General features: G+C 42.3%; 1 protein-coding gene across 1 annotated transcript in view; it reads right to left on the bottom strand.

The window, feature by feature from the left end:
• znf462 (zinc finger protein 462) overlaps window positions 1–13,843 on the bottom strand; it is a 146,881-nt gene that overhangs the window by 26,333 nt on the left and 106,705 nt on the right. Inside the window, 3 exon segments of the mRNA XM_039759718.1 lie at window positions 6,580–6,774; window positions 7,158–7,276; window positions 7,860–8,218. Of these exon segments, the coding sequence (XP_039615652.1) occupies window positions 6,580–6,774; window positions 7,158–7,276; window positions 7,860–8,218 (673 nt within the window).

Here is a 13,843-nt window from a genome sequence, read left to right as displayed (position 1 = left end):
GAAACCCAGCCCCTAAAACCACAACGAGCCAAACCTTGCCGGTCGGAAGCCGATCTCGCCATTATGCAAGCGAGCACGCCCCTTCTGATCGTCCCAGTGATGCTGCGGGGTGGCAGATGGATGCGGTGGTGGATACCGGGAGCCACCATACTTTAATCCGCTCAAGCCAGTGGGAGAAGATTAGCCGACCGACAGACCAATTAACATCTGCCCGTCCGTCCGATTTGTATTGGCGGATGGGAGTGAACACAAGGCCCTGGGCAGAGTCCCCTTGAGGTACAGTGTACTCGCCACCACCTGGGATATGAATACGTATGTCCTGGAGGACCAGCACCTGTCAGTTCCGTTACTCCTTGGGCTGGATTCTCTAGCCACCATGAGGATGACCATCCATCTCAGTCCCAGGGGGTATACGGTACCGGGGGAAGGGATATGCGAATTCATTTACAAATCCAAAGAAGATCTGGGCTCGGAATTTATCGGGTTTTACGCAGCAGAGAGGAGCGGCGCAAGCACCTCGGCGGCAGCCCCAGTGGAGGGACAACCTGAAGAGGTGAGGCCGGTGCTGAAGAAGTGGGCGAGGTGTGGACGGAGAAGTTAGGAGTTGCCCGTGGGGTGACCCACATGGTCCACACCTTGGACGAAGTCCCTATAAGGCACCGAGCTTACGGGTTTCTCCACTGAAGAGGCGTCATTAAAGAACACCTCGATCGGATGCTCGCCGAGGGAATAATAGAACCATCTTCCTCCTCCTGCGTCCCCTGTGGTCCTCGTGAAGAAGTCGGATAATTCCTATCGTTTCTGTGTGGACTACAGGGGTTAACGAGAAGACGAGCCTGGACGCATATCCCATGCCCCTGGTTCATGAAATCCTGGAGTCACTGCATGGAGCTGCAGTATTTAGCACCTTAGATCTCCGCAGTGGCTATTGGCAGGTGCCGATGGGCGAGGGAGTAAAAGAAGACGGCAGTCATCACCCCTGAAGGCCTGTTCCAGTTCAATGTCATGCCTTTTGGGCTTAAAATGCTGGGGCCACTTTCCAGCGGCTCATGGAGCAGGTTCTGAGGGGGTTGATAGGCAAGATCTGCTTCGTGTACATCGATGACGTCATTGTTTACTCCCCTTCTATAAATCAACATCTCCGGATTTAGACATCATTTTCCAGCGATTTCATCAAGCGCACCTTACGCTGAACACGAAGAAGTGTACCTTCATTCAACCCCACATACGCTTCCTCGGGCACATTCTTTCATCGGAGAGGGTCGCTGTAGACCCGAAGACCTTGGCCATCCGGGAGTACCCCGCCCACAGATTTGAAGTCGTTGCAACGTTTTCTTGGGTTAGTGGGGTGGTACCATAAGTTTATTCCCCGGATGGCAGATATAGCGGCTCCCTTGAACCAGCTTAGGAAAAAAGATGTCCCGTGGGAGTGGACGACAGAATGCCAGGACGCGGTCGAGCGACTAAAGAGCCACCTACAAGAGCCACCCGTTCTGGCCCAACCGATCCACAGCTCACCTTCCAGGTACAGACAGATGCCAGCAACCTGGGGCTCGGCGCGTGCTCACTCAAAGAATTAACCAGGCTGAACATGTCATCGCGTCGCCTCACGAGTTTTGCGGCGCTGAGCTGAACTACTCGACAGCTGAGAAGGAGTGTTTGGCTGTCGTGTGGGCTGTGGAGAAATGGAGACATTATTTGGAGGGTTGAATTGAAGTGTACACCGACCATCACGCTCTGACCTGGGTGTTCAATCACCCGAAGACCTCCTCCCGTCTGACCAGGTGGGTCCTCCGCCTCCAGAATTTTACGTTCAGGGTGACTTACGGAAGGGCTGTGGTAACATCGTGCGGATGCACTATCTAGGGTATCGGAGCCGTCGGGGATGGTGTGTTTGGCAGAGGCGAAAAGATGATCCTCCCTCTGCCAAGGAGCCTTGAAGACCTAGCCCAAGCACAAGCTACCAGTCCATTCTGCCAGAACATCAGGGAAGGGCTGGAGCAACAGCGAACTGACCGGGTACACTTTGTGGACCTCCAAGGGGTCTTGTACAGGACTATTCCATCCACCCTTGGGGGTCTGCAACATCAACTGGTGGTCCCGGAAGAGCTCGTCCCCGACTTTCTGAAGCACTACCATGACAGTCCTTTAGGTGGTCACCTTGGAAGGACAAAAACTTTATTAAAGATTCTGGGGTTGCGTGGTGGCCGTCTGTCCGAAAGACGTGTGCCACCACGCGTGAAGACGTGTGCCACCTGCCAACAACTAAAAAACCCACCTGGTAAACCGGCGGGATTACTTCAATCGACGATCGCAGATGGACCAGGAGAGACTTTGGGAGTCGACCTAATGGGGCCATTTCCTATCACCAGCTCGAGGAAGACCGTCCTGATGGTAGTAGTAGACTATTTTTCAAGTGGGTGGAGCTGTTTGCGTTAGCCGATGCAAGGGCTAACAAAATATGCTCCATCCTGAAGAATGAAATCTTCACCCGCTGGGGGGTGCCAAGAAACATCATCTCGGATCGGGTCCGCAGTTCACAAGCTCCATATTGGATGAACTTTATGCAGCCTGGGGAGTGAAGAAAAACCTCACCACCGCTTACCATCCCCAGGCCAACATGACGGAGCGAGTGAACGGACCCTGAAGAACATGATCGCCTCCTATGTGGGTGAACGCCATCAGGACTGGGATAAATGGCTCCCCGAGCTCCGGTTTGCCCTGAACACCGCGGTGCATGAAGCCACAGGTGAGGCGCCTGCTTTGGTTGCGCTGGGCAGACAGCTTAAGGGCCCACTCGACCGACTCCTTCCCAGCACCCCTAGTCCAGAATCCACCAGTTACAATAATTTGGTTAAGGTAGAGGGTTTACGGCGGAGAATCCAAGGGAGGTTGGTGAGTTCGACATCCAGACACGCCAAACTGTATAATGCCCGCGGAGGGAAGCGCACTTCCAGCCGGGTGATTTGGTCTGGATTAGAGCTCACCATCTCTCAGATGCCAGCAGAAAATTCTCCGCCAAGCTAGCGCCTAAATGGTTAGGTCCAGCTAAAATCATTCAACAAACAGGTCCAGTCAATTTCCAGATCCAAAGGGGTATCGGCGCTGCCTCCAAGTTAGACACCATCCATGTGGCCAACCTCAAGCCGTGCCGGCCCTCCCTTGTCCAAGGTTGGGGGAATGTAGCGGTGCCACATAGTGTTTAAATGTCAGTGCTGTGTGTGTCTCGTTTTCATTGTCCCATTGACTGCGTTGTGTGTATCAGTTAATGTTGTCCCCGTAAAGGAGGACGGATGATGGGAGGAGTTCACAATCACTTACCTGGAAAACACCTGTATATCAATTAATCAATTACTGCCGTCACGGATTATTTAAGGAGAAGAGGAGGAGACGAAAGAGGAGACCAGCACGAGGAGAGAGAAGGAGAACAACCAATAACGCATTCACGATTACAACCTGCCTGCCGTTTCATTCCATTGCGCTATCATCCAGTTTGTATTTCATTCATCCGGACTGCCTTTCAACCTGCTTACCGCTGAAGACCCCGGGTCGAATCATCATTCGCCGCCGAGGAATCACGGTGAGGTTATTCCAAACGCCGGGAAATACGAACATTACTATCGTCATTAATCAGTACCCGTATTCAGGACATTTATTTCACGTGCGGACTCAAGTTCATGATCATTCCGTTTGCCAGCCATTTGTCGTTTGTGTGGTGTGTGTCATATGTAGCGTGGACAAGGGAGGGGATTTATATATATATATATTGTCGGGTTTGCTGTGGGATTGTTGGGGTGGAGGAATATTTGAGTGTACATTTGTCTTGTGGCGTGTCTTGTCCCATTTAATACATTTATTCTTGTTTCCTTTTACATTCTGCTTATTGTCTTTGCTTTTCAAACCGTCGATTGTGGGGAAAGTTAATCTGTGTAGGAGTACGGCTTGACAGGAAAAGGTTTCTCAGTCAATTATCCAGGCCACAGGTCTTGGAGGTGTAGCTGCCGGCTGGGAATAAGGGGTCGGCCGTTACAAGATTACTGTAACGCACTCTTCTCAGGACTACCCAAAAAAGACATAAATCGTTTGCAACTAGTGCAGAATGCAGCTGCTAGAATCCTAACTAGGAAAAGAAAATCTGAACACATTACTCCAGTTTTGATGTCACTACACTGGTTACCTGTGTCATTCAGGATTGACTTTAAAATTCTGCTTATGGTTTATAAAGCCTTAAATAATCTTGCCCCATCTTATATATCGGAATGCCTGACACCTTATATTCCAAATCGTAACCTCAGATCCTCAAATGAGTGTCTCCTTAGAATTCCAAGAACAAAACTTAAAAGAAGTGGTGACGCGGACGGCCTTCTGCTGCTATGCACCTAAAATCTGGAATAGCCTGCCAATAGGAATTCGCCAGACAAATACAGTAGAGCAGTTTAAAACACTGCTGAAAACATATTACTTTAACATGGCCTTTCTATAACTTCAATTTAATTTAATTTAACTTAATCCTGATACTCTGTATGTTCAATTTCCTTATAATAACTACTCATGGTGGCTCTAAAATCTGTACTGACCCCTACTCTCTTTTCTGTTTCTTTTTCCGTTTTTTTTTGTGGTGGTGGCCTGCGCCACCTCCACCTACTCAAAGCTTCATGATGCTCCAACAATGATGGATGGATTTAAAGGCAGAAGTCTACGTGACCATCATCATCATCATCATCAAGCCCTTCCGTGAGAACCCTAAATCCAAAGAGGACTGTTTCATTTATGTTAGGTAGACTGGGCGGTCTCATGGTCTGGAATCCCTACAGATTTTATTTTTTCTCCAGCCGTCTGGAGTTTTTGTTTTTTCTGTCCCCGGCCATTGAACCTTACTCTTATTCGATGTTAATTAATGTTGATTTATTTTGTTTTCTTATTGTGTATTTTTTCTATTCTTTATTATGTAAAGCACTTTGAGCTACTGTTTGTATGAAAATGTGCTATATAATTAAATGTTGTTGTTGTTGACTGTGGGTTGGTGGAGTCCAAACTCTTCAGAGATGGTTTTGTAACCTTTTTCAGCCTGATGAGCATCAACAACTCTTTTTGTGAGGTCCTCAGAAATCTCCTTTGTTTGTGCCATGATACACTTCCACAAACATGTGTTGTGAAGAGCAGACTTTGATAGATCCTGTTCTTTAAATAACACAGGGTGCCCACTCACACCTGATTGGCATCCCAGTGACTCGAATTTCACCTTCAAACTAACTGCTAATCTGTGAGGCTCGCATACTTTTGCCACTCACAAATATGTAATATTCGATCATTTTCCTCAATAAATAAATGACCAAGTATAATATTTTTGTCTCATTTGTTTAACTGGTTCGTCTTTATCTACTTTTAGTACTTGAGTGAAAATCTAATGATGTTTTAGGTCATATTTCTTCAGAAATATAGAAAATTCTGAAGGGTTCACAAACTTTCAAGCACAACTGTAATTGAATGCTTTTTCATGTTACGATATTCATCATTGTTTTGATGACACTTGTTCAGCCGTTCTGGTTATTCAAATTGTTATTTACTAATGAACATGATAGTGGATCAGACTCTGACGGATGTGGCCTTTCTGCATTTAGTGTTGTTTGCGCCTGTATCTGCTCTTCATATTGTTAATTGTTAACTATCAGGATACAGCTAAGGTAGCAGGAAAGTGCAATCAAAGGAAAATAACAAAAGACGGTAACAAGCTAAGAGAATAATTCCAGTGTTTCTAAATTTATTAAAAATGTAAATTTCACACTACTGCATTATTTCTGAACAGAACAAGAAGAAAAATCACCATAAGATCAATTAAAGGCACAACAGCCCATTGAACACGAGTCTGGGGAGTGAACTTGGTAATCATTGCACAAGGGAGTGAAGATAATCCCAGAGCTTTTAATGGGGTAAATGTTTGGTTTTTGATGCATTTGTTGGAAGAATCCGATTCTCCTTAATGTTATTGCACGGACATCATCTCATCATCTCCATTTCACCAGCGCTCCTATTCCCTGTGATGGAGGTTCAGCATCAATGCTGTGTTCATGTGCTGTCAGACAGTTGGGATTCACATGAATGGCCTACAAACTCGGAATAACGAGTTGGACAGTTTGGAGAGGACAAAGCTACCGAATTCTCCGATTTGTAACGTTAACGCTGAACTTTCATCTCATTCAATTGTATAAAAGAAAAAAAAACCTGATCAGGCAATTTTTGTGGTCGAAATGCAAGTTATACGCATTCAGCATATTTAATTTGCTCTGTATTTTCATAGAAATATGCAGTTTACCTTAAAAGAATTGCTTTTTCAGTCCAATTAACAAATCATCTTTGACCTCAAGTCTCTCCGATTACTTGGACCATAAATTAACCAAAGTAAAAGGTGAAACACCACAACTCGGCACTCCAATACTCAAAACAGCTGATGAATGCAACATTAATGCTAAAGTAATGGTATTGTGGGAACAAAACTAAAAAATAAATAAATAACCCATCCTGATATTTAAGCAGAGCAAGATGAGCACAGGTACAAAGGTGGTGACAGAAAATACTTGCCATCTGATTCTTGGATTTCCAACGACTGTCCGATTAACTGTTGTAGCCTCTGGGGTCTGAAGGCAGACTGAGCAGCAGCACGCAGTTTGGAAAGGGTCAGCGCCTCTCCATGGATCTTCAAGGAGTGTTCTTTCAGCTGGCTTATCGTCATGGAGGAGAAGGAACAGGACGAGCACTTGTAAGTGTGTTCACCTGCTACAATAGCAATAGGCATGGTTAAACATTTTTCCAGGGACACAAAGAATGGCAGCTATCAATCCTCCACACCCAAAGGCATTCGCCTCCCATGACAGCTTGATAAAAATTACGCAACAAGCTAGAGTTTTGACGATATGCAATATCAGAAATTCTGCCCACTAGCTTTCAAATGAGTGTTTTAAGCTCCAGATGCCCAGCCTTTATGTCAGTAAATTAGGTTTTTAAACCTTTACACACTGAATACCCAGCTCTAAAGCACATTAGATGTTAGACAATAATACATTTACTAGTAATGATGAGGGATATATGAAAATAAAATGCAAACTACTTCACTTTAAAAGTCAAAAAAGATTAATTTCTCTGCGTGACAAGAGTCTTACCTGCATGAGCTTTATGGAAGTGGCTCTTGAGTCGGCTCATGTAGGCAGACTTGAAGGGGCAAAGCTTGCAGCGGAAAGGCTTGTGGTGGCCATGGTGAGTCTGCATATGGCGGTCCAAGCTAAAGCACAACATTGGAGAAAACGAGATGTTAAAGGAGCAGAATGACAAAACCCAACCATCAATCAGAGAGGAACTGTGGAGCCCCCTAAGCTTGTAGCAGGCAGGCCAAACTTGTTAATTATAGCTTCACAAACGCGGGGGCAACTTCCTGATGTGTGGGTAGTACAGTAAATATATATATATAATGTTGTCAGATGCATGCAGCCCATGGCAGGAACTCTAAGAAGTGGTTGCTGCAAGAAGCAGGCTGCACAGCACCAGCAAATGACAGCGTGTGGGCAGATTTTATAAAGCAACCAGGTGAACTGGAGAAACCACAGAAACACAGCACCCATCAATTCTAAATAGGATATAAGGTAAAAACAGATGCATAAATAAAACATTCTATTTAATAACCAGTATAGCTGATTATAAAACCTAAGGAGTATTATTAAAGACTTGACAGACCCCTAAGATCCATAATAGGGCACAGAGCTGAATTTGAGAGAGCTGGATTAATTAAAAAAAAAAAAAAACACCCTTAAGACCACTGTGGTTAATATACTAAAAGTAACAAGAGCGCAACTACTGGCCATGCTTACTTGTGCCTGAATGCTGACACAAACTGGCAGTACTGGCAGCTGTACTTGTCTTCTCTGGTGAACATGGCAAGTGCAGAATGACTCCTCTCATGGGACCGCAGGCCCTGCATGGACATGAAGACACGGTCACACTGTGGGCAGGCGTGTCCACCGAAGGAACTGTCCTTCAGCTCCCCACAGTCTTCCATTTCTCCTTCTGCTTCATCCATCTCCCCTGTTGCTGTCACTGTAACTGCACCATTGCTGGTCCCTGTGGATTCCAGTCCCACAGCGCTTTGCCTATCTGTTGCATCTTCTGAGTGTTCAACATGAACTACCCCATGCTCTGATGAAGAAACTGGTGTATCACTCACTTCATGCTATTTAAAAGAAACAAATTTCGATTCAGTACAATTTCACTTTTTCCAACAATAAAGACAAGGAAAATTTTACATCATTTAAAAATGAGATCACCTTTAACTGCCCCTGTACCTCCATGTATGCAAAATAAATAACACTGTTGGGGGCAATATAATAAAAAAATGATTTACATGGTTATAGTCTCCCACTTTATACATTATGTATTATTTATGTTTTTTTTTTATCTATCTATATATATATACACACACACATATATATATATTTATATATATATTTATATATACACATATTATACAGACATATATATATATATATTTATATATACACACACACATATTATATGTATATATATATATATATATATATATATATATATATATATATATATATATATATATATAGTCATGTGAAAACATTAGGACACCCTTTGAAAGCATGTGGTTTTTGTAACATTTTTAATAAATGGTTATTTCATCTCCGTTTCAACAATACAGAGATTAAAGTAATCCAACTAAACAAAGAAAACTGAAGAAAAGTCTTTTCAAGATCTTCTGTAAATGTCATTCTACAAAAATGCCTATTCTAACTGAGGAAAAGATAGGACACCCTCACATGTATTCCCTCTTAAATTGGCTCAGATCTCACACAGGTATATCACACCAGGTGCACATAATTAGTAGATCGTTACTCTGCATGTTGAATGAGGCTTGCCCTATTTAAACCTCAGACATTTAGTTTGGTGTGCTCCTGACTGTTGAAGTGAGAGTGAGCACCATGGTGAGAACAAAAGAGCTGTCAGAGGACTTCAGAAAAAAGATTGTAGCAGCCTATGAGTCTGGGAAGGGATTTAAAAGATCTCAAAGATTTTGAAATCAGCCATTCCACTGTCCGGAAGATAGTCTACAAGTGGAGGGCTTTCAAAACAACTGCCAACATGCCCAGGACTGGTCGCCCCAGCAAGTTCACCCCAAGAGCAGACCGCAAGATGCTAAAAGAGGTCTCCAAAACCCTAAAGTGTCATCTCGAGAACTACAGCAGGCTCTGGCTACTGTTGATGTAGAAGTACATGCCTCTACAATCAGAAAGAGACTGTACAAGTTTAACTTGCATGGGAGGTGTGCAAGGAGGAAACCTTTGCTTTCCAAGAGAAACATCGAGGCCAGACTGACATTTGCCAGAGATAAAGTTGACAAAGACCAGGACTTCTGGAATAATGTTCTTTGGACAGATGAGTCCAAAATTTAATTATTTGGACACAACAGCAGAGGACATGTTTGGCGTAAACCAAACACAGCATTCCAAGAAAAGAACCTCATACCAACTGTGAAGCATGGAGGTGGAAGTGTCATGGTTTGGGGCTGCTTTGCTGCAGCAGGACCTGGTCAGCTCACCATCATAGAATCCACGATGAATTCTACTGTGTATCAGAAGGTGCTTGAAGAACATGTGAGACCATCAGTTAGAAAATTAAAGCTGAAGCGGAACTGGACCATGCAACATGACAATGACCCAAAACATACTAGTAAATCAACCAAAGATTGGCTGAAAAGAAGAAATGGAGAGTCCTGGAATGGCCAAGTCAAAGTCCAGATTTGAATCCCATTGAGATGCTGTGGGGTGACTTGAAAAGGGCTGTATGCGTGCAAGAAACCCCTCAAACATCTCACAGCTGAAAAAGTTCTGCATTGAGGAGTGGGGTAAAATTTCCTCAGACCGATGTCGAAGACTGGTAGATGGCTACAAGAACCGTCTCACTGCAGTTATTTCAGCCAAAGGAGGTAACACTCGCTATTAGGGGCAAGGGTGTCCTATCTTTTCCTCAGTTAGAATAGGCATTTTTGTAGAATGACATTTACAGAAGATCTTGAAAAGACTTTTCTTCAGTTTTCTTTGTTTAGTTGGATTACTTTAATCTCTCTGTATTGTTGAAACGGAGATGAAATAACCATTTATTAAAAATGTTACAAAAACCACATGCTTTCAAAGGGTGTCCTAATGTTTTCACATGACTGTATATATATATATATATATATATATATATATATATACTGTATATATATATATATATTAAGTATAATATATATATATATATTATAATAAAAAAATCCTGGGGCGAGACGTGACTTTTTCAGAAAGATACTTTCACGTTCCGCAAGACGACACTTTGTGCCAAGAGATTTAACCACAGCCAGGGTCAGAAATAAAAGACAAAGAGTAGAGGACAAAGTAGAACTTCATGAAGAATTTGAAAACGTTGGCGCGATACACATGCAGAGCAGGTTAGAGATAATGGAAGTAGGAAAATTCAAAAAATTGATAGTAAAGATCACATTAGCGCAAACGAATGGAAATTATTACTTGCTGAAATAACGGAACAGCGAAAAGAGATCAAATATATTGTTCGGATTTAAACTTTAAGTCGGAGACTTGTAGATCATCCAATTCGTGTTGCATTCAGGGAAAAGTAGTGTGTCTTCCTAATGAAGAGGCGTGTGTGTGTGTGTATGTATATATATAGTACAGGCCAAAACACACCTCCTCATTCAATGTGTTTTCTTTATTTTCATGACCGTTTACAGCACTCCATCACTCTCCTTCTTGGTCAAATAGCCCTTACACAGCCTGGAGGTGTGTTTGGTGTCATTGTCCTGTTGAAAAATAAATGATCATCCAACTAACCTGACTTCTGCACAACACAACTGCTGGTCCCAACCCCATTGATAAAGCAAGAAATTCCACTAAATAACCCTGATAAGGCACACCTGTGAAGTGAAAACCATTTCAGGTGACTGCCTGTTGAAGCTCATCGAGAGAATGCCAAGAGTGTGCAAAGCAGTAATCAGAGTTTTGAAGAAACTAGAATATAAAACATGTTTTCAGTTATTTCACCTTTTTTTTGTTAAGTACATAACTCCACATGTGTTCATTCATAGTTTTGATGCCTTCAGTGAGAATCCACCAATGTAAATGGTGATGAAAATAAAGAAAACACATTGAATGAGGAGGTGTGTCCAAACTTTTGGCCTGTACTGTATGTATGTGTATATATATATATATATATATATATATATATATATATATATATATATATATATATATATATATATATATATATATATATACACACAGACACATACATACGTACACACACATTTGCTTTAAAAACAATTCAGAACTCTTCACTTTCTTCACATTTAGCTATATTGCAGCCTTGTGCTAAAATCATTTAAATAATTTTTTCTCTCATCAAGCAGCACTCAATATTCTAGGAATGTCAAAGTAAAAAGAGAATTTTAAGAATTTTTGCAGTTATTTAAAAAAAAAAAAAAGATTTATCTCATTGAAAATACTCACACCTTTTGCTGATTATTGAAATTTACCCTAATTAATCGTCACTGAGATGTTTCTACACCCGAGGTCAATTCGGTTAACTGGACTATTAGGAAATGTGCACACCTGTCTATAGAGGGTCCAGCAGGTGACAATGACCAAGCCAGGAGGTCAAAAGAGTTGCCTGCAGAGCTTAGAGAAAGGATTGTATTGAGGCACAAAACTGGGTAAGGCTACAAAGGCAGGATTTGTGCAGTACTGAAGGTTTTCAAAACCCAGCAACCTCCATCTTTCTTAAACGGAAGAAGATTGGAATACAACAGATGGCATTCCAGCCAAACTGAGTAACCATGGCAGAAGGGACTCAGTAACAGAGGTGACCAAGAACTGATGGTCACTCTGGATGAGCTCCAGAGAACCTGTGTGGAGATGTAAGTAATTTCATGAAGGACAACCATCACTGCAACACTCCTCAGATTTGTACTTTATGACGGAGTGGCCAAGCAGAAGCATCTCCTCAGTAAACAACACACAGAAGACTGGTTGGAGTTTTCAAAAAGGACACCTAACGGACTCTCATACCATGAGAAACACGTTTTTCTGTTTTAATTAAACAAAGACTGGCACTATGTCAAAAGGAAACCAGGCACCAATCAACACCTGTGCAATTTCATCTCAATGTTGAAGGATTTTGGTGGCAGCACCATGCTGTGAGACTGTTTTTCAGTGGCAGAGACTGGGGGACTTGACAGGGTTGATAAAGAGCTAGGTAAATGGAGCAAGGTACCGAGATATCCTCAATGAAAACCTGCTACCGTGTGATTTGGACCTCAGACTGGATCGATCGTTCATTTTCCTAAACCAAGGACAACACAGGAGTGGCTTAGAGACAACTCTGAATGTTCTTGAAAGTTCCTGCCAGGCCCCAGACTTGAACCAAACTGAACATCTCTAAAGAGACCTGAAAATAGCTGTCCAGTGATGTTCTCCTTCCAACCTGACAGAGTTCGAGAGGGTCTGCAGAGAAGAATGGCAGAAAATTGCCAAATCCAGGTGTGTGAAGCATGTCAGATCAGACTTGAGAACTCAGTACTCTAATGATTGCCAAAGGTGTTTCAACGGAGTACTGAGTAAAGCTTCTGAATACTTATGCCAATGTCATATTTCAGTATTTTTTATTTTTAATACCTTTACAAAAATTTTGAAATTCTTGTTTTCACTTTGTCAATTTGGGGTATTGTGGAGGAAACATGAATTTAAATGATTTTAGCATAAGGCTAAAATATAACAAAATGTGTAAAAAGTGAAGGCGTCAGAATATTTTCTGAATCCACCCTCTGTGTATGTGTATGTAATGTGTATAAATATATAAATATAAGCGATCTAGATGATATGTATGATATTACATATATATGATTGGTGTTGTTCGGTGAAATTTGCTAAATTATTTTCCCAGCGAATATGCTGGGTTCGCTGGTGATCTTGTTTGCTGAATATTTTCATAGACATTCCCGAACATGATACATTGCGAGCCCAGTGTGATGGCAAGACGTGCAGAACTTTCATGCAAGTGTACTGTAGGAATGTTGTGGAGCTACTTCGGGCATAAGTGAAGTCACCAACAACTTGCAGTATTTCTCACCATAATGTAGTACTAGGGTGTTGTACCATGTTAGCCATTATGAATGTAGTGAAAAGTCAAGCAAAATGACACCTTTTATTGGCTAACTAAAAAGATTACAATATGCAAGCTTTCAAGGCAACACAGGCCCCTTCTTCAGCCAATAAAAGATGTCATTTTGCTTGACTTTTCACTATAATGAGAATATTATGTGTACTGCCACTGGACATACAATACTGATCCCTGTAGGCATGCATAATTAGCCATGTGTCAGTCTCAACACAAGCTTTAAAGGAGCTCTTGCCTTCCCCTTCTCTGAGAAAGAACACATATGCGACCCAGTGAAATAATAATAACCAAAGATTTATTACTGTTTACAAGGCATTTCTGTCTTTTTCACAGAAGAAAAAAGTACAAATTATCTGCACAAGAGATGGGAAACAAAAAAAGATGTATAGTTGCATCTGGAATGAGCCAGACTCATACAGTTGCTTTGTTGCATGGCTAATGTTTGCCCCACGATTGTTTTTCCTTATTTTTAGTTTGTGGCCATTTGCTGTATTGTGTTTGTGGTTATCATTCCACTTGCATCCTTTTTCATTTGGGGCACAGTGGCTAGCACCGCTGCCTCATACCTATTACCACATTTTTGGCCACAATAATGAGGCCAACA

The sequence above is a fragment of the Polypterus senegalus genome, chromosome 7 (assembly GCF_016835505.1).
Source record: "Polypterus senegalus isolate Bchr_013 chromosome 7, ASM1683550v1, whole genome shotgun sequence".
NCBI lineage: Eukaryota > Metazoa > Chordata > Cladistia > Polypteriformes > Polypteridae > Polypterus > Polypterus senegalus.
This window is presented reverse-complemented; position numbering and strand designations above follow the sequence as displayed.